Source organism: Ambystoma mexicanum, chromosome 7p, assembly GCF_040938575.1.
Source record: "Ambystoma mexicanum isolate Mex_15411 chromosome 7p, UKY_AmexF1_1, whole genome shotgun sequence".
NCBI lineage: Eukaryota > Metazoa > Chordata > Amphibia > Caudata > Ambystomatidae > Ambystoma > Ambystoma mexicanum.
The window spans coordinates 222,566,838-222,588,931 of NC_090939.1; the positions used below are offsets into that span (position 1 = coordinate 222,566,838).

Genomic DNA, 22,094 nt, shown 5'->3' on the forward strand with positions numbered 1-22,094 from the left:
TGGCATTTCTGCTTCGATCACCAGATATCAGTATCAGCAGGGAGTCAGAATACGATAGCGGACTGGAATTTGTGCTTTTTGGTAGACTCCAGTGACTGGAGACTCCTGACAGATGTGTTCCAGCGGTTCCAAGAATTATGGAGCCCTCTGGACACAGATCTATTTGCGTCCAGACTGAACGCTCAGGTTCCGAAATTCTTCAGCTGGAGAATAGACCCAGCTGCAGCAGGGACGGACGTGCCTTTCCCCCATTCAGAATGCTGATGAGAGCGTTAGCGAAAGTCCGCAGAGAACAGGCGGAGCTAGTGATAATAGTCCCGATATGGAAATCGCAGCCATGGTTTCCAGTAGTGATGGAACGGTCTATGAATTTTACAAGAGTGATTCCTCATAGGGTAGACCACCTTCAGGGGCCGAACGGGCAGCTGCACCCACTAGTGCTGGGAGGAACACAGAGTTTGATGGCCTGCAGGATTTCGGGCAGAGATGGCAACTTCCAGGCATTTCACTGCTGAGTGCATCAGAGACTTGTGGGCACCATCAACCATTAGGAGCTATGGTGCCGCGTGGAGGAAGTGGCATGCTTTCTGCACAGGAGTTAATTCAGATCCCGTTTCGGCCCCTATAGTGCAAGTGTTAAACTTACTAGCACAGAAATTTGCGAAAGGAGCAGCCTACAGAACGATTGGTGTATACAGGTCCGCCATTTCACCCGGCCACGTCAAAGTTGAGGACAAGCCAGTAGGAGAGAATCCTACCATTTTGAGACTATTAAAAGGAATGAAGATGCATAAACTGCCAGCTCCCAGATATTCTGCTTTGTGGGACGTGCAGTCTTTAGATTATTCCTTTCCTGGCCACAGAATAAGGATCTCGCTCGACCCCAGTTATCCTGGATGCTAGCATGTTGCTTTGCCTCATAGCGTGCAGAAGAGTATCAGATGTGAAGGCCTTAGAAGTAGACAGGAAAATGTTCTACCCGGAAGGAGTAGCATTTAATGTGGCAAATAGAACAAAATCAGATTCTGCAGTAATATCTTATCCATACTTCCCCCAATAACAGCAAGTTATGCGTAGCGCAATGCATTAAAGATTACAAAGTAGCTACAGCCCCAGTTAGGCCGAGAGGGGTTACACAGCTCTTGATAGCGCGTACGAAGCCTTTTCATGCTGTTGCAACAGCTACAATAGCAAGATGGGTGCGAGAAGTGATGCATTGGGCAGGCATTGATTTATTTCAGTTTGGAGCACATTCAGTAAGAGGCGTGATTGCTTCTAGAGCGTTTTCAGCAGGCGTACCACTGAAAGATATTATGAAAGCGGCAGATTGGTCAAATGAGACTACGTTTAAGACTTTCTATTTCAAGCCTATATCTCAGATAGCGAATACAGTGATTAACAGCTTTGAACAAGCATAATGCTCGCCTCCTGTCTCGCCATAGAATGAAGATTGCCCATGCTGAGAGCGCTGGACAGCCTTGATTCTATTAAAGACAAGGAGGCGAGCATTATATCCCATCCAGGGGTATATGATATAAAAATGCATATAGTGAACACAAAGTATTTTTGTGATGACAGTACATGTGTCAGACTGTGTGAAAGCCCCCCCTTATATGTTATCTATTGGTTTAAGGGGAAGAACAGAAGCAAACATGAATACAGTTAAGCTCGAGAGCGAGTTTTTTGTTCTACAGTTCCACCAGAGCATGGGACTACGAGAAGGAAGTTCCAGTTGAGCTTATGGCAAAGTTTCCAGTTGAATTGAGAGTTATATAGACTAACACCAAAGGAAGAGGACTACAGAAGGGGATAATATATACTTTGGGCTGGAGCCTGATTGGATACTGGGGACAGCGGAAGCCTACAGGGAAACAAATACTCATGGGAGTTATGGTTTAGAGGAGAACATTTTAAAAGACTTGAACTGACAACCCTATTTTGGTTTCGATATGGAGAAAACAAATTGTTTAGCCAGTTAAAGTGTTAAGAAGTTTAAAAATGTTCAAGATATCAAATTGCTGACATGCAATAATAAAGAAAGAAAAGCATAATGCTCGCCTCCTTGTCTTTAATAGAATCAAGACTGTCCAGCGCTCTCAGCATGGGCAATCTTCATTCTCATTTTCACCAGCTAAAAACAAAATGTTGTTGTCTTTGGCAACTGAAAGTGTATCCCAGAGAGCATGTGCACGATATAGTAAGGGAATTCATACAATTTGTAAAGTGCTTTCCTAAAAAGTACCCTGAGAATTAACGCACAATTTGTTGTACCAACTTCAACAGATCGTGTTCACACATAATTTCCAGCTGACCTTGTCCCACTGCCAATTAAAGAGGATAGAAATAGATGTTTTACCTTATTGCAAGAGATACACGGTTCATCATCAAATTCCTCCTTTAAACTTCGAAGTTCCGTTGTCACCTTTTCAATATGGTATTTGTCTGCATGAAAAGACGATTACAGGTTTTACGTTAGAGTATTTTCCTAAACGAAATAACTAGATGGTACTCATTGTCAGAACTTCTACACAGTTTTAGAAACGACTATGCAATAGTCATGACTTCATATGATAATACGCCAACAATGTTTAGGTATTTGCATATAGGAACATTTAAAATAAAATAAAAGAATGTTCATAGAAATTAAAAAACTGACGCCTTTAAAAACAAGCATTGACAAAGCAAACATTTTGGGTTTTGCACCTGCTACGATCAGCGTCCAGTTACTACCACTATGGCAGTGCCTGGTTTTTCAATAGTTTTGTGGTATGCAGTAGACAGGAAGCAAGTAGGAGTATGCAATAAGTCTTACATTTAAGTTCCTTATTTAAGTTCATTGTCACAAGTACATATGAAGTACATAGCAGTGACCAAACATGTATTTCACAAAAGATATTTGTTTTTCCACTTATTCATTGAACTTCTTGCAATGTCCCTTCTCATGCTGTCACCAAGTAGAGCTGGCAGAGGCAGGGAACACTGGGGTAGGGCTGAGCCAGGTCCAAGCCTTTGGGTCTAGCTCTAGAAGCCCAACTTGGGCCTAGGCAGAGTCGTATGGTCGCTGGACCAAAGGTGGAGGCCAAGGGGGTGGCAGCACGCAAGGGGGTTAGGGGAGAGGTTTAGAGGGGCAGCATCCATCTTTTTTATGGGGCAGAGGGTATGAAAGAGAACAAGGGGAAGTTGGTGCTGGGGAGTGGGACAGCGCTGCCGTTTTGAGGATGCAGGAGGAGCGGGGGAAAAAAGAAGATGGTGGCAATTGGGGCAGCATTTGGACAGCATGAGTACTTTTTTTTTTTATCGTAGCAGAAGGCTGGGGGCGGTATGGGTAAGGGGAACAAACACTGGAGGTAAGGCGGGCGCTTGACTTATCGTTAAACTCCCCTGCAAGCATCTACCCAGTCATTCCAGGAAGTGCTCTGGCCCATTCCAGCCAATAAACTGTTTGGGGTGGACAGGAAGTCTGGCAGCCCGGACAGGAAGTCAGGTGCCAGGCATCTGAACATGCTACCAGCAGACCTGGAGCATTTTTTGCGATTTTCCGTGTTACGGGGCAGCAGGTGAAGAGGTGAAGCTCTTGATCAGCCCCTGTGCTTTGGGCAGGCACAGACCTGAGAGAAGGGTCAGGCCAGAGCCCCAGTTTAGGCCCAAGCCAGCCAAGCTCGCACAGCTCTATCAGTAACTATCAAAGATTGATGATGCTCCTTGCAGTGCCCTTTCCTGTGAAGTCACTTCTGTTGGTGTGAACACATAGGCAAATCAGAGATCGTTCCAGACCACATGCAAACCTCCTAACAGTTCAGATCCTGCATGGATAATAGAGTTTTGGTTGTGCTGTGTAGGTGCTAAAATGCCATATGGCAATAATGTTACTAAACAGTTGATGGTGGGGAGGGGCATGGAAGTGAATGTCACCGTATGGAACGGCAGGCACTGTGCTACTACGTCTAAAGTGACCTGCAAAACCATTTTGTAAAGTTGGCCACCCTACACGGAAAATGTTGGATGGCGAGCGGGGTGTGCACCTGTGTGAATGAGAAGTTAAATTATCATCAGACGTTTCAAAGAGAAGCTATGTACCAAAGTTAACAACGCAGGCACAGGGCGAAAGGTGGAGTGCTTCAAACGTAAATATGAAAAACAAGAAGTCTACAAAGTACTTTTTAGAAGTAGGAACAAGTTTTGAATTAATTCTTTTAACCCATCATACAAACGTATCTGCGCTTATCACATACCAGAGCATGCTTGAAACATCAGAAAATGTTAATGTATTCATCGTAAACTCCTTTCCTGGACGCGGGCAATGGCTGCAAAGCTTGGCTGGTTTACAGGAGCACCAAAGCCCATCTGGGTAAAGAATGTTTCTGACTAGCTGTTGCAGCCGAGCCCAGGGAGTGTCACGAAGAAGACACACAGTGCGTCACTCACATGCCCTTCTCTTGAATGCAATCACATTGCTGCAATGAGAGCAAAATGAACCTGCTGCACAATTTCTTCCCGTTGCTAATTTACACTCCATTCTCACAGAGCGCCCAATGCTGGAAGAGGCCTTGCTTCTAAGTGTACTGTACCTCTCACAGGACCTCACAGCTCAAGGACTACGAAATGTGCAGTGAGTGTGAAAAACAACCCAAGTGCTGGAAAAATGTTGATATAAAACATATGAAAAACCAATACACAACGTGCCCAACATACAGATCCAGTGACATTCCTTGTTCAAATGCAGTTGCTTAAAGGGATAGTTCACGCAAAAAATTCTATGCTTTAAAAATGTTTGCCATAATAAAAAAAATATATTGGCATTGTTTTTTTCTTTAAGTTCCTATGGCAAATCATTTTAAAAAGGATCATTCAAGTGTTGATTTTCAAGCACTTGGAGGCAGCCATTTTCTAAGCTGGAGTAGTTTCATGCGTGAAAGTTAATGGATATTGATATTTTGTTTTATTTCTATCGCGCTCGTACACAAGTGTTTCAGAGCACAACAGGGGAGAACAAAACAACGATCTTACTAGGCCCAGTGACACTGAGAACGTGCAAGTGCATGGGAGAGGGGGAGGGGGAAAAGTGCAGGGAAGGGGGTCGAAGTGGAAAGTGCGGAGCAAAGGAGAAACAGATAAATAATGATAAATAAATAAAAAAGGCAAAAAACAGTGGTAGTGCAGCCAGCAATTGGCAAGTGCTGGGTTTAAGGGAGCAGACAGGGTAGGTCTGATAAGTGCAGGAAGAAAAGGTGGGGGTTAGGGGGGTGACTGTATGGGTACAGATGCAGACCCCAGTGCAAGGGGTGGCCCGGAGGCAGTGCGGGAGGGTGGCAGGGTGAGCAGGTACCTGTGCTCTGCCAGCAACAATGAAACCAAAGCACCCTACTGGGAGATTTTGTTTATTGCAGCAGGATTTCTAGCTCCCCACTACCGGCAACGTGGCACATGTTGGCAGTGGGGCGTTAGAAATCCAAAGTGCGTTCAAAATCCCACAAACACGCACAGGACAGTGCTCATGCCGGATAGGATCTCAGGGCTCCGACATGAGCGCTGTGGTGTTCCGGGCAAATTCTGCATGACATCCATTTGCCTAAATGGCTTTGTAGTGAAACTGAGCGGGGGAAACTAGTGGTGCAGCGCACTGTTTTATCCTTCAGCTGGATCTCTGTGCAGGAACCATGCCCAAGTACAGTGTGATTGAAGCTTATTTTTTTTATTTTTTATTTGTATATACTCAATTTAGATTTTTACAAAAGACGAGTTGGATTTGAAGCGAAGAGTTTAGTGTTGTACTCAGCTGAGTGTTCACAGAGCTCGACGTAGACCATGAAAGAAAAGGTTTTGCAATTGGAAGGGAGGGTCTCTAAGAGGAACGTTCCAGACATCACCATCATCAACATCAACATCTTCTAGCTGAAATGGCTGTTTCTGTAGGCTGCTCATGTTAAGTTAGCGAGGCCTTCTCCAAGGCGATGTTCAGAATTTTGGTTGCTGCTATTAGCCATTTAGTTTGGGCTCCTGTAATAAAGCGATGCCACCAAGTGTTCTCGTCCGCGACGTAAGAAGTTATAAACAGGCGGCCGAGGAAAGCTTTCCTTTCTTGGTCTACTGTTGGACAGACCATCAAGGGGTGCCTAATCGATTCTGTAGATTGTGGCTCTTTACAGAGTCGACAGGATTTTTCCTGAGACGCGTTACGAATTGCTAAAATTTCTCGAGTCGGTAGGAGGTTTAGACGGACTTTCAATAAAGTTTTCATAAGATGTTTACTGGGGTAATTTGTGCAGTAACCCATTGGCTCTTTCAGTTTGCTGAAGACCGGCGGTAGGTGGGCTAGAAGTTTATTCGAGACTGCTTTCTCGTTACTTTTTATCCAGTCAAGCCATTCCATTTTGTTTTTATTCTTAATGGATTTTGGATTAGTTCATCTTCTGAACACAATATCTCTTGCAGTGTGAGCCTTTGTGTGTTGACCCAGTCGTTAAGAAATATATTGCTCTCTTTGGCGATTTCTACAGCAATCATCCTATATATTTCTAGGCTTTCTAGATTCTGGATTTTTCTGGAGAATTGGATTGTACTCTGGGCCACCACTGCCTCTAGGGAAAGTAGACCTAGTTGACGTCTTATTGGTGCAACCGCTGTGGATTTAGGTAGGCCGAATGCTGCTCTCCAAATGAAGCCTTCTAATTTAGACCACAGAGTAGAAGGAATTGCTGGGGATGCATCCATGCCATACGTTAGTGACGGAATTACTTTTGACTTGAAGAATTGGATGGCAGGCAGTAGGCTGTATTTTCCGTATTTTGTGTCGACTGCACGTAGTTGAGCCATTAGGTTTTTGGTCTTTGTCCACAGGGTTTTCTGCATGCTCAAATCTCTCTTCGAGCTATAAATTTCAACTCAAGTATTTGAATGTTGAGACGGTTTCAATTTTTGACTGGTCAAGATACCACTTTAAGGTCTTTCTTTTTGTTCCCCTGCTTCTGAAGAATCAGTATTTTTGTTTTCGATTTGTTAATCTCAAGATTGTTCTCTTTGGTGTAATGGAGAAGGTGATCAAGTTGGCGTTGAAGGCCCACCTGTGTGTGGTCCAAGATGATTAGATCGTCGGCGTATAAAAGTCTGATGACCCTTGTATTTCCGATGTTGGGTGGAAACGATCTGATCAGGTCTTGCGAGTCTTTGAAATCACCAAGGAAAGAGATGAAGAGTCCTGGTGCCAATGGGCACCCCTGTTTAACTCCACGATGAGATGGTATGTGGTTAGAGAGTAACCCTTGGTGGTTCAGTCTAACTGAAACACTGGTGTTGGAGTGGAGAGCAATAATCGGATAGTGGATATGGTTAGGACAGTTCCACTTCTTCAGTTTGTTCCACAATTTAGATCTAGATCTATCGACTGTCAAAAGCCTGGGATAGGTCCACAAAGGCAAGGAAGATTTGTGGTGCACCTAGCAAGACTTTTTCTTTAAGGATGTTTAGGATCATTATGTTTGCACTAGTGCTTGCATTCTTCTGGAAACCCGTTTGAAGCAGGTCCGTGGCTGGCGAAGATCGTGCTCAGTTCTGGAAGTGGGTCAAGTGGATTGTTGCTAAAACGTTACCGATGACGTCCAACAATGCTTTAGGTCGGTAGTTGGAGGGTTCTTCTCCAATACCTTTTTTGAAGATAGGAACGATGACTGCTTGAGTACAAGAGCTGGGGATTATCTTGCGTTCTTTGCAGTCTTTGAATATCATGCTCAGGACAATAGACCAAGACTCAGGATGCTGCTTTAGGTCGAAGTTTGCTAAACCGTCAGGGCCGGGTGCTCGTGACAGTTTTAATTTTGAGATTACTTTTTTTATGTCCTCATTGTCTGAAAGATCGATCCAGTTCACGCAGGTAAGTAGATTTGTCCTCTCAATGGAGGACGCGGGGGACTCACAGTTGCGAAAAGTGAGTAGTCCAGCTATCTTCAGAGACCGAGTTTATCATTTGAGGATTGGAGTGATGGTTTGTTCTGTTGATAAGTGACCACAATTCTCGAGTTTTTTTGTTAGCTAGAACCTTGATCATGTTCTCTGCGTCCGATTGGTATAGGGCAGCTCTGGTGTTTCTTAGCCCAGTGTGATAGGTTTTCCATAGCGTGGTAGTATTCATAGTCGCTGCTTCTTTTTTTTAGTTTTCTTAATTGGCGTCGTCTGATCACCAGATTCCAGTTGTATATACGATTGCGATTAATGGTCCGTTTTTCTGGCCCATTCTGAAGTTTTTATATAGGCCAGTAACAGGGGAATGTAGCTGGCCCAGAAGGTTGAATCGTTTGCTTCGATGTCAGAGGTTAAGATTTTGTAGTCATCTGACAGGGTTTTGATGTCGTTTGTGGTCATGCACAAGCGAGTTAGCTGAGAGTTTGTCTCACGCGTAGCTTTGTAAAATTGTTGGTCACAACCTCTGGTGTTGCAAGTGAGGTTTAGGAGATTGTGATCACTTGCTTCAGTTCTAATTACTTCAAACAAGTCTATGCTCGAATAGATTTTTTCAGATACAAAGATATAGCCGATTGTTGCAAAAGATTTGTCGCGCTCCCATGTGGGTATGGTGTTTTGCTTGTAACATGCATTTGCTGCATTACAAAGATTTTTGGAGTTCATTAGCGTTACCCATGATTTCCCTCTTTCTGATGTCAGATTGCGGGCAGGCGAGTTCGAGCAATTTGCTTTTAGGTCTCCACAGATTAGGATGTTAGAGATTTGGTATTTGATCATTATCTTGTCAATGATGTTAGCAGCTTCGTCAGAGAAATTTACTGAAGATGTTTTTTGAGGATTCCAGTACCCATTGATTATGACAAAGGCTTTCTTGGGAAATAAAGTTTCTGAGGAGGTTTCGTCGTTCCTAGTCATGAGCACTGCCAGAAAAGCATAAGTTGCTGCTATTATCTTGGTGGTGGTTATATTAGAACCCGCTCGGATTGCTGTCAATAGACTAGAAGAAGGTCTGCCGAGTAGACCTTTGAAGGCCGGTGAAATCTCTAAAGTGTATCCATCTAGAGCAGGTTTGTCCATCAGCCATGTTTCTTGTAAGCAAAGAATGTCGTGGACCCCCAGGTTGTAGCTGCCGGCTTTTGTTAGGTGCATGTGGCCTCTAGTGTTCCAGGAGGCTATTGACAGAGTTGAATTTTGGAGACCTTCGTTAGTCGCTTGGGGTAGCCGTGAAGAGTAGTTGGCTCCCCGCGTTTGCTGCTATCTTTTGAGGCCTGGTGTCAAGGTGTCCCGTATACAAGACCAAGTTCCCTTTTTTGGCAGGGTGTCAGGACGGACGGCAGTCAAGTCTACAGTTTGTTTTATCCTTACAGAGCGGTCTGGTGATGTGGATCTGCGTTCGTCAAGGCAAGATCTTGAGGTGTGAGCAGTTGTGCAAGATCTTCCATATTCTTTGTAGTTTCTGCTCTCTCTTTTTGTTTCAATTCTATCGTTATAAAATGACTGGTATTTCAATTGATCCGATCTAGTTGCCAATTATAAAAAAGCTTATTGTGTAGGTGTATCTGTTTACTCTCTGTATTGGTTGGTTCCTCTGGAGCGACCTTGCTTTCGCGGCATCAGTGAATCAACACAGCAGGTGAAGAGACCTGTGCAGTAAGCATCATATAGCCCTGATGAGATCAGCTCTTCCCTCTCTCCACTTAAACAGGTTCTCCGCTTTCAATCAACACTTGAATGGTCCTTTTAAAAATTATTTTCCATAGGAACTTTTTAAAACAATGCCAATAAATATTTTATTATGGCCACAACTTTTAAAGCTTAACATTTTTGAGTGAACTACGAAAACTGATCAATGTGAAGGCATGAAGTTAATGTTTTATCCTGAAAAAGAAACCATATTCTGAATACAGATTTTCCACACTAAGATGCATGGTATTTCGCATTCAAAGATGGCCGCTAGTTTCGTCTCGTTTCCAGAGAGCTTCATTTGAAACAGTAATCCAAGATGAGCTCAAAGAGTTCCGAAATGTACAGGAATGGGTAGGATTAGTCATAGGGATTAGCATGGCTAGCGGCAGGGAATGGGAGGGATTAAATAACCAAACAACTGTGTATCCCCCCCTCAAATGTCATCTCCATTGAAATGCATTACAGACCCTCATTCAAAGCCCATATTTGAAGTGCTTATGTTAATGACATTCATGTGAGTTAATTTGAGCGGAATGCAGCAACAGAACGGACACGTCAGCCTTAGGCCAATACACAATCCTGTAACGCTTCCAAAACATTTGTCTGTATGACAATTTCTCCACAAATCAAATATATATATGCATGTCCCAATGTTGTTTGGAAAAGGTTATTCTACAATAATGAAATCAGGCATAATTCATCCCAAAGATCCATATGCCAGGTGCATTTTTTGTGCAATCCGCAACTGGCCAAAATCTAGTTTTTTTCGTGGCAATCAACAAATTCTTCTTTTGGAAACCTGCCAACATCTTCAAGAAGGTGTTAGAACCCTTAGATAGATATTCTGCCCCTTAGAGGTTTTGCAAGAAATTAGTCGGTAAATAAAGGCAGATTTTCAAAATCAGCACATTAGAATGGTAATCTTAAAAGCTCATCTGAAGAGTGAAACTACTAGAAAACAGCATCACCATATAAACAAATATCTGCAACCCTTAGCTGTAGAATTCAATGCCAGCACCTATACAAATAGTGCAATGATATCACCAACGCTAAAATTAAGAATTCCATCGAGAAAGAGCTGGCGGTTCTTGGATCTGCACTGTCCCTGGAGAAGCTATTACAGTTCTTCATGCATTATGGGAGTAGACATAAAAGGACACCGTGGAAGCCCCCTTGAATGGTGGTTTACCATGACCAGGTTACTCTGCTCCAGGGACACTGAACGTACAGTCACTTTACCAGACATCTTAAAAAAGGGTTTATCCATCTGTGACTAATTGACTTCTGCCCTGCAGGAGCACAATGAGTAGAAACTAGAATGTCTACTCAGCCCTCACACTTAAACCAAGAGCCAACGGTATGTCTCACTGATGAATCACTGGATGTCTCCACCTCTCCCCGAGAAGGAGCCCATGAGGCCAGGGTGGTGAGGTCGATAGTCCCTCTGTGGGCAGTATAATGCAGAAGATCTCATGGGAAGGGGACCCTCCACCCCCAGGGAGAAGGACGATTATCTGGGGTACAGCCCTCACAAACACCAGACAGTAGACTCATCTACTGTTAAGAGGCAGACTACCTCAAGGTCCCGGAAAGTACTGAGACGAAGAAGAAAATGAGGAACATAGATAAACCAAGTACTGGCATAAGGTGGGACACAGGAACAATGAAGACCAATACAAATAAGGAAATGCACCAGTACAGACTTCCCCGGACGTGGGGTTCCTCATACAACATAACAACCAAAGATGACTACCTATCAGGGAGACAAAGCCAACCAGGACGAGGGACCGGGAAGCACGAAAGATGCATAGAAAGCCAGGACACAGCCGTGGGCAGCCCCCTCCTGGTGAGGAGAGGACAAAGGGACTCCTTTGCCCCACGGATCCAGGCGGTGATAGGGGGCTGGCAGATGGTGACTGGAATGCAAGCGGCAGCATCCATACTGTCGGTCCAAGGACCGGGCAGGAGATCCACGAGGTGAAGGCACTGAAATGCCTGTGCAGCTTTACAGAGTAGCAGAGTGACCCCAGGAATAACCAACTGTGTATCACTGTAAGTCTAGAAACTTACAGTGACAACACAAACACCCCAACGAAACACCAAAATGTCAAAACAGGAGGAGATGAATAAACAAGCCTAAGATACCAAAATCCACTGCAACCGCTAGGTTGAGGAACAAACATGCCATCGAAATCTACGAGCTCTTGTGCAAACGGAGATATAAACATCATATTCATAACAAACATGGCTAGATGACTACAAAAATCAAACTCCACAACTGCCTGCCAGAAAACCTTAGGTGCGCCCAAGCAAACGGGAAAAACAAAAGAGGTGGGGGACTGGCAATAGTCCACAAGGATCAGCTGGAAATTAAACTGGAAGACCCTCCAAACATTGAAAACTGCTAATCTCTAATCCTTCGCCTATCAACAAGCCCCAAAACAAACCTTAAATTCATACTAGTATACAGACCAACTTACGATGCAACCTTCGTAGACTGCTTCCTTACGATGCGACCTTCGTAGACGCCTTCACAGGAGCAAATCACAAACCTAGCCATCGAGCAGGATAACCTGATTATCCTCTGTGACTTCAACATTTGGTTCAATAAAGAAACCACAACCACACAAAAATCATTAGTCAAACAACCGGAAACAAAGAAATTACATCAGCTAGTGAAAGGAGAAACCCACACGGCAGGACATACACGAACCAATCTTCACCAACAAAAATCTAACCACAACACTGCCAATTCACATCCTCTGGCGTGACCACCTCATCACCCCTTTCGCGATCACGCTGGCCACACCACTGATCAAGCAACAGGACAATCTGCCAACTATCATGAAACTGGAGGACCATCACAAATTGCAACCTAATTTAACAACTAGAAGTCAGCAAACCACAAGCAACAACTATGGACTAAGCTGACCTGGACAAAAATACAGAACTACTTCACAACTGGATCACAACAACATTATATGAGATTGCCACAGAAAACCCATTTACCCCATCACGCAAAATAGCGACTCCGCTACTCAGCGCCATGAAAAGGAAAAACTGAAAACGAACTAGAATGGAGGATTAGAAACTACTGTGCCAAGAAATTCCAATCCCAGCAACAAACCCGCTCATACAAAAAGGAAATTCAAAAAGCCAAAAGGAAATACTTCGACAACAATCATCAAAGCTCCAAAATGGAACTGTTTAAAATCATAAATGATAATTTTTTTAAACCTGGCTGCAACAACGTTCTGATACAATCTAAGAGACTATGCAACAACCTCGCAGACCACTTCAAAAACGAAATAAATAATCGGCAACCGATCATACAAAGCAGACCATGCAACCCCAGTATGCAACCCACACTCCCGTATGAGGAAAGCCCGAACAAACTCAGAAGCTTCACCTAAATATCAGCAAAGACATTCATCAAACTGGTAAACAAAAGCAAGAAAACAGGCTCCTGCATGGATCCCTGCCCCCCAAACATATACAAATGAATCCTCACACAAGGAACACCCATGGATCGCTACAGAAACCTTTTCAACCACTGAATCTCAACAGGGAAGGTGCCACAATTCTTCAAATCAGCATACATCAAGCAGCTCCTCAAGGACACAGCAGGAAACGTGGAGGACCTCTCCAATTACAGACCCATCTTCAACATCACATACTCAGCGAAACTACTTGAAACATGCATCTATAGAATAACCCAAGAATTCAAAGAAGAACACCAACTATTGGACCAGGCACAAGGAGGATTCAGACCAATGAGCGGAACAGAAGAACAAGTTACTTCTTACCTTGTAACGTTCTTTCGACGGGATGTTCCTCCGACGTATTCCTCATCTTAGATATATCCTTCCAGCTCTGCTGGCCTCGGAAAATTTTTTCTCTAGAGGGCGCTGCGCGTCGACGTCCCTCGAGTCGATGTCCCTCGACAGCCGCCGTATCGATGCTCGACGTCATCCTGCCTATTAAGGCCGCGCGCAGCGTCCGTTGCTCAGTTCCGTTTTGTAGCCCACAGTATTACTGTCTGGACTAGACTAATCACCCTGAAGGAGCGTAAGCTGCAACAACAAAGGAAGTAGAACTGCGGGGATGGATGGGAGGGTCGATGAGGAATACGTCGGAGGAACATCCCGTCGAAAGAACGTTACAAGGTAAGAAGTAACTTGTTCTTCGAAGGGATTGTGTCCTCCGACGTATTCCTCATCTTAGATAGGCTCCCATAGCAGTATTCTATATTCGGAAGAGGGAGTACTGACTTCATGCTGTCTTCTATTGATGAATAGAATGCAGTACAGCCCTTCCAAACCTAGTCTCTTGACTGGAGGAGGAATCTAGATTGTAAAAACGTGTAAAGGTATGGACAGACGACCATGTAGCGGCCGCACATATGTCTTTAACCGGCACGCCTCTTTTGAGGGCCGATGAAGCTGCAATACCTCTGGTCGAATGAGCCCTAAGGTTTTGAGGGGGCTCTTTCCCTGCCAGTTTATAACATTCCAGAGTGGCTAGAATGATCCATCTGGAAATGGTCTGCTTAGTTATTGGTAACCCCAGCTTGTGACCTGCGTAACCTACAAACAGCTGGTCTGCCTGTCTTATCCTGGCTAGTCTACTAATGTAAAAACTTAAAACCCTCCTAGGGTCTAGTCTGTGTAACCTCTCTTCCTCTTTCCCCGGGTGAGGAGGAGGATAGAAAGATGGTAGGGTAATCTTCTGAGTGATATGGAATTCAGAAACCACCTTTGGGAGGAAATTAGGCTTCACTTGCAGGACAACTTTGTCTTTGTGAAAGATTGTATGAGGGGGTTTACAAGAAAGAGCTTGTAATTCGCTCACCCTTCTAGCAGATGTAAGTGCTATTAATAAAACAGTTTTAAAGGGTAAGGAATCTTAACGAACAAGAATGGAGAGGTTCGAAAGGTGTACCCATCAGGAAAGTTAGTACTAAATTTAAATCCCATAGGGGAACTTGGAATGGTCTTGGGGGATAAACATTGGTTAACCCCTTTAGAAACTGTATTACCAAGGGTAATTTGAAATAGGATGGTTCTTCCGCAGTACGCTTAAAGATGGATAGCGCTGCGAGATAGCCCTTAATGGTGCCAGCTTGAAGGCCTGAATTTGCCAAATATAGTAGGAAGGACAAAACCATTGGTGTACCACATGAAAATGGGTCGATATTCTGTTCTCTACACCAGCTGCAAAATCTGTTCCAACGGCAGCGGTATAAAGACTTTGTTGCTGGCCTCCTTGCCGAAAGCAACACCTCCATAACATCATCAGGGAGGTCCCAATCCTTGTACCTCAGCCTTTCAGAAGCCAAGCGTGAAGGTTGAGGGTTTTGATGTCTGGATGGAGAACCTGACCTCCCTTCTGTGAGAGTAGGTTCTCTCTGAGAGGAAGTCGAATTGGAGGGCAGATGGACAAGTCTAGAAGGTCCGGGTACCACGTTCTCCTGGCCCAATCCGGGGCAATTAGGATCATGGTTCGCCGGAATCTTCTCAACCTCCTGATCATTTGAGGAATGACAGGGACCGGTGGGAACGCGTACAGAAGCGGAAACTCCCAGTCCACTATGAACGCGTCTCCCAGAGCTCCTCTCGGAGGAAATTCCCTTGAGCAGAACAGGTCGCATTTCCTGTTTAGGCTGGTGGCGAACAGATCTACCTGAGGGGTTCCCCAAAGGGTGAAGTTCTCTTGAAGGACTTCCTGAGCTAGCTCCCACTCGTGGGAGACTGTGTTCTGCCTGCTCAGAGCATCCGCTGTCAAGTTCTTCTCTCCGGCTAGGTGAACTGCCGATAGAGAGATTCCTTCTTGGATTGCCCAAAACCAGAGCTGCATCGCCTCTCTGCACAGGGGTAGTGATCCTACGCCTCCTCTTTTGTTGAGGTAATGCATGGCCACCGTGTTGTCTGTCATTATCAGGACGTTCTTCCCTTGTACAGCTGGCAGGAAAGCCTTCAACGCAAGCCTGATGGCTCTCAGCTCTAACAGGTTGATGTGTAGTCTGGACTCCGATGGAGACCAACGACCGCTGATGGTCAAGTCGTTGGCGTGGGCTCCCCACCCCGTGAGTGAGGCATCCGTGACTACTGTTATCTCCGGCCAGGGTTGCCAAAACTGTTCTCCTTTCAGAATGTTCTCCTGACAGGCCCACCACTGAAGGTCTCGAGCCACCCTGCCGGGAACCTGAAGAAGATCTGTCATTCTCCCTGAGAATTGTGACCACTGAGTCCTCAGTGCCCACTGGAGGGATCTCATTCTCAGGCGAGCCTCTGGCACAAGGAAAATGCAGGATGCCATGAGGCCTAGCAACCTCAAAAAGTCGAAGGCTGGGAGACGTTGGGCATGCTGGAACTTGGTAACCATCTGTAGAATATCTTGAGCCCTCACCTCTGGTGGCGAGGCTTTTCCCAGGGAAGTATCCAGGATCGCTCCTATGAACTGGAGTCTCTGCGATGGTATCATTTGTGACTTCTTTAAATTGAGGGAGAAGTCCAGTCTGTGAAGGAAATGGCACACGTGATTTAGCTGGATCTGAGCTTGCTCCGGAGAAACAGCCCTGATCAGCCAATCGTCCAGGTAGGGGTAGACGTGAATCCCTTCCCTCAGACTTGCAGCCACTACCGACATTAACTTGGTGAAGACCCTCGGGGCGGAGGTCAGCCCAAATGGCAGTACTCGAAATTGATAGTGAGAGTTGCCAATTGCGAACCTCAGGTATTTCCTGTGTTTGAGATGGATAGGCACATGGAAATAAGCGTCCTGAAGGTCCAGAGATACCAACCAGTCCTGAAACTGAAGGGCCTGGAGGATCTGAGAAAGAGTGACCATCTTGAATTTGTCTTTTCTGAGGAATTTGTTCAATTCTCGCAAGTCCAAGATGGGTCTCAGTCCTCCGTCTTTCTTCGGAATAAGAAAGTAAGGGGAGTACCAGCCCTTGTCCCTCTCCGCTACAGGTACCGGTTCTATGGCACCTTTCTCTAGCAGGTCCAAAATATCCTGCAAGAGGAGCGGATCTGGAGCTTTCTGAGAGCTGATCCCCGGTGGATGACTGAGGTATACGTAGGAAAGGCAGGCAGTAACCTTGGGCGACTGTTTCCAATGCCCAAGCATCTGACGTGATAGCCTGCCATACCGTCAGATGTTGAGTCAACCTGCCTCCTACAGGTGTCCTGTGAGGGGAGTCCTCAGAGGGGTTTTGGGGCGGCTGATGCAGATGCCGATGGTAAAGAGGCACCTGCTGTTGCTGCGGCTTTAGAATATCTACCCCGTCCACCTCGGGTAGCTCTTCTTTGACCCCTTTGAGCCGGTCGTCCTCTACCTCTACCGAATGCGGAGTAGAAGCGAAAGGACTTGCCCCTCGCAGAGGTTCCTGTGGGACGAAAAGGAGTCTGACGGATTGCAGCTCCTAGGGATTTTGCTGCAGCTTTTGAAGTTTGCAGTTTCTCTAAACTGTCATCCGCCTTTTTCCCGAACAAAGAAGAGCCATCGAATGGCATGTTCAAGAGCCTGGCTTGCACATCTGGGGCAAAACCCGACTTTCTCAACCAAGCGAATCTCCTGGTTGATGTACTTGCCGCCATTGCTCTTCTGATACTGTCAGCCGAATCAATGCCCGTCTGGAGGGATTCGCACATAGCGTCTTTACCGTCCTGTATAATATTCAGGAACGCATCCCTTTCTTCTCCCTCCGGGATGCAGTCAGCCGCTGTAGAAGCACACTCCCAAAGTGTATGGCTGAACCTAGCAAGGGTGCAAGTAGCATTAACAGACTTTAACGCCATGCTACATGCTGAAAAGACTTTCTTTGCCATAGCATCATATTTTTTATCGTCCCTGTCCTGTGGGACTGTAGGATAAGCCGTCTTGACATCGGTAGAGGATGCTGCTTGTACCACCAGACTTTCTGGGGATGGATGTTTAGACAAAAACTCTGGGTCTGTGGAAGATACCCTGTACTTTGCAGACAGTTTTTTATTTACTGCTGGTATTACATCTGGGGTTTCCCAGTTTGTCATGATCTTTCTCAGAAGAGCTTTATGAAAGGGCACCACAGGATCCTCTTGTGGGCCTTTGTCGAGAATATCCGTGAGGTCATCTTGCTGGAAAGATTGTGAAGGTGCAGACCACCCCATGAACTCTGTAATCCTGGCCATTAAGGCTCTGTAGGGGGTTTCAGCATGCTCCCCCGGGTCTGGCTCAGCAAAATCCACCTCAGGGGAAGTGTCTAACCCACTTGCCTCATGTAAAGAATCATGAAGATCCTTTAATCTGCGCTCTTCAGAGGAAAATTCCTCTCTAACTGGGGTTACAGGTCCCTGTAACTCAAATGTGTCTTGTTCAGACAAATCACCCTCTTCTAAAATTGAGGATATAGTTCTCAATTGTTCTGAACTCATAAAGGGAGTAAATCCCATTTCCAAGGCAGAGGGTGCCGAACTTGTCATTATTGGCCTCGAAAACGTCGATGTCGTCGACGCCGACATCGAAGGCTTCGAGCGTGGCGTCGAAAACAGAGGTGGAGGCCTCGAGGACCTCGACAGAATTGGAATTCTACTCGACAATATCGACGCCATCGACTTCGAGGGCCTGGGGATAGTCACTGGATGTGTGGTCACCGTGTCTTTTCTTGGCGTCGACGCCGGTGTCGAGTCGACAAACCCGTGTGTCGAAGGTCCCTTCGACAACGGCGTCGAAGACATCGACGTCGACAGAACCTTCGTCGACAGCGTCGACGGAACCCTCGAGGAAGGTTTGGAGGTCATAGTCCTGCTCGAGGGTTCGAGACGCGCTCGAGAGGTTTCTTTCGCCGGGTACTGCGACTCGCGGCGTTTTTGACCTTCGGGTCTTTCGACCAGAGCATCGCTCTCGGCAGTCTTCGAGGGGGTCGAGGCCGCTTTCTCGAAGAAGCTCATCATATTTTTCGGAATTCCTCCCATTCAGCCCGGGAACTATGTTTCGTGGGGCAAGGGATTCTTTTTGGCGAAACAGAGGAAGAGGAAGACGGAGAAGGGGATCTTCGACGTCTCCTCTTCGAGTGCTTCGATCTCGAGGAGTGATGAGACCCACTCCGAGACCTGGAGCGCGAATGGTGACGAGGAGACGAATGTCTCGACTTCGTCGACGAAGAAGAAGCTTGAAAAGTCTTACCTTTCTCCAGCTTCTCCCTACACTCCCTCAGGGCCTTAGCTGTCATGGACATACAGTCCTCGCATTCCGAACAATGGTATTCAGCTCCCAAGCACCACAGACAATTTCTGTGAGGATCGGTCAACGACATCTTTTTCCCACAATCTCGACATTTTTTGAAGCCGGATTGAGGCGTTGTCGGTTCCGACGAGGAAGCCATCGAGTACGGATCGAATAACTCGAGGTAAATAGAATTAATCTGACTAAGAACTGAGCAACGGTATTCCGAGGCACCGAGTAAGCACGGAAAAACGGAACTGAGCAACAGACGCTGCGCGCGGCCTTTATAGGCAGGATGACGTTGAGCGTCGATACGGCGGCTGTCGAGGGACATCGACTCGAGGGACGTCGACGAACAGCGCCCTCTAGAGAAAAAATTTTCTGAGGCCAGCAGAGCTGGAAGGATATATCTAAGATGAGGAATACGTCAGAGGACACAATCCCTTCGAAACAGCACTTCTTTCAATCTGGGATGATCTCAGGGTGAATGCAGACAGACAAAAGTACTGCTCTGATACTTCTAGATCTCTCTGCAGCATTCGACACAGTTAACCACAACATCCTCATCGGGAGATTGGAAGAAATAGGAATCGCCGACTTAGCCTTACTATGGATTAAATCCTTCCTAACAAATGGAACAGAAACCATACGGATCAAACCTTTAAAATCCAATTCAAGGCAATCCACCTGTGGAGTACCGCAAGGATCATCCTTCTACCAGTTATTAGTAAGCTTTTACCTGGCTCAACTAAAACAAGATCATTAAAAGACACAGCCTCACATGCTACAACTATGCTGACGACATGCAAATACAAAATACAGGACACACAAGAAGAACAACACTAGAGCGCTGCCTTCATGAAATCTACAGCTGGATGAACTCTACCTCAAACTCAACCCAGGCAACACAGAAATAATGATCATCTCTAAAAACGGAGAAAACAATCGCTACATCCCTCGGCCAACAGAACTTGGTAAAGGGCCAGCCCCCATCGACGTTCGTAAAAAAAATCCTGGGAGTCTTGATGGACAACAAACTAACTCTAGAGCCACAAGTAAACACTTAATCAAGAAATGCTTCTTCCAGGGGGCGTGGCTAGCAGTGAAGCAATGCGGATGTGAGCTCTCTTCGCTCCCGTGGCCGTCACTTACATCCTGCTCTTCCAGCCTGATATTCGACTCCTACTGTCATCCAAAGAACACAGCTGCTGCTACACACCGTCCGGCATATACGGTTGAAATTTGGGAGAAAACCGTACCGGATTTATAAAGTTAGCGCCACCCGACGCTCTGTGACGCTCCCGGGCAAGAAAATCAAGATGGCCGCATGGTGAAGCTAATTACTGCGGCCTGATACTCAGAGGGGCTGTGTGGCGTGCAGCTGGGACTCAACTGCCGAGCGAGGGGAAAGCGATGGAAGGTGCCGTGAGGGCTCAAACCGCTTGTGCAGGAATCCCTTGGCGGGGCTGCAGGCCGCGTTCCCGCATCTCGTGGCGACCCACTTGCAGACCAGAGAACATCTGCGACACTGATGCGGCGCACCAGGGTCACTGTGGCGCCCTGGAGACCGCTGAATAATATAGGATCCCGGACTGGGCATCGCTGGTGGGACACCCGTAGGGGTGAGAACGCTGAGCGCTGGTGGCAGGGATACGAGGAAGGACCGGCGGGGCTGCAGACCCAGCTGGACAGTGCCGCAACACTCATCGAGTACCCTGCTTCATGGATGGCTGCACCGATGTGATACGCAACGCTGACTCAGGGCTCGGGGGCACAGGTATTGAGGCCAGACTCTTGCTTCCCTGGTGGCCCCTCGCCAACAGTTGGAGTCCAAGCACCCTCATGTGGAGAAGCAGCACGCAGAGAGCCTGAACCCAAATTACAATATCAAGCACGTAGCGGGATCTAAACAGTCTGCATCTCGGTGCTGAGCCCCGGCGTGAGAGGCAGGTGAGCACTGCTTTGGAAACTCCAGAGGAGAAACAAGAAACCTATACCCATATACACTCACATGTATTGAAGAGTAGCAGTACTGGTGTGTTGTAGATGTAACATTGACTAGCAAACAGGAAGACACCAGGAGACACAGAACTCTGGACAACACATGCATAGTCGCAGTAAGTAACAACGCGATTTTAAGAGTCCCGGCCACACACACGTGGCCTGCCACCCTGAGGCCAATAGCAACCCGCGGAGTGTCAGCGTCGACATGCAGAGGTGCCGAACAGGGTGATATGAGGGCACTGAGGGAGACCAGGTGAAACCTCCATCGACTGGCAACTGCTATAGCAAAAAGTGATACCAGGAAAATAGACCCCGGCTAAGGAGACACTTGGTGATCGCCCTTGGCGCTGCTGACTTTTTGAAACAATGTGGGAAGTGCCTGAAAAGTACTGCAATATCTCGACCTGCACCTCTAGTAACCGCAGAGAGGACGTGATCCTACACACATCCCTTTGAGTCGACCCAGGGGAGTGCTGGATCCTGCTGCCTGCGAGGTAGGTCTTTACAAGGTGGGAACTATACTGATAATCCTCAGACACAGTGCAATCGCGCAGGCGCCCAGAAACAAACATACCTGCTTCAAGGACGTCAGAGATTGCACCCACTGGATGAATGATGGGAAAGTCGAAAATGCTGGAGGAAACCGGAAACAACAACTGTAAGCATTAGTAAGGAGGCCCGAGAAGCCAGGAAGAATCAGACGTCTACATGAGACCAAGGTGCTGCGAAACCACTGGCAAATAATCGGTAAGGAGTACAGCAACGTGTAAAAGGGAGAAAGCGTGTTCAATTGGACACAGTTGAGCTAGGGTGGACACCTGAATCGGTCACATCCTTCAACAGTCGGGGGTGGAAAGAAGCTCTGTTCAAAGAGAGCCGAGAGGTACAAATATAGGTGATTAACCACAAGCGTGGCGATTCCACACTAGTGGCGCATCAGAACAAATACATCACAATCAGCTGTTGGTATCACCACACAGCTGCACTTGATGCTGCTGCCCCTAGCATAATTAGCCCAGTGTTAAAAGGAAGGTGGAAAAAAGACATGGGAAAAGACAAAGCAAGAAAGCAGTCCACGCAAAACAGAATTTATCAATATACAACTGCACCAATGCACACGCACGACACCCAGTGTCTGTCAGGTGCAACGGCTGAGACTGAAAACACCCTATCCCTGAAAGAGGTCATGGCTGCCATTGCGGACTCACGAGCTTCCATGGAACAAAAAATGGATGCCATAA

At 46.3% G+C, this 22,094-nt stretch overlaps 1 protein-coding gene across 2 annotated transcripts in view; it reads right to left on the bottom strand.

The window, feature by feature from the left end:
* Nucleotides 1-22,094, bottom strand: part of TTC3 (tetratricopeptide repeat domain 3) — a 2,698,168-nt gene that overhangs the window by 2,379,482 nt on the left and 296,592 nt on the right. For both annotated transcript variants that reach the window (XM_069636090.1, XM_069636092.1), the window contains exon 8: nt 2,357-2,442. In XM_069636090.1, the coding sequence (XP_069492191.1) occupies nt 2,357-2,442 (86 nt within the window). The remainder of the gene's footprint in view (nt 1-2,356; nt 2,443-22,094) is intronic.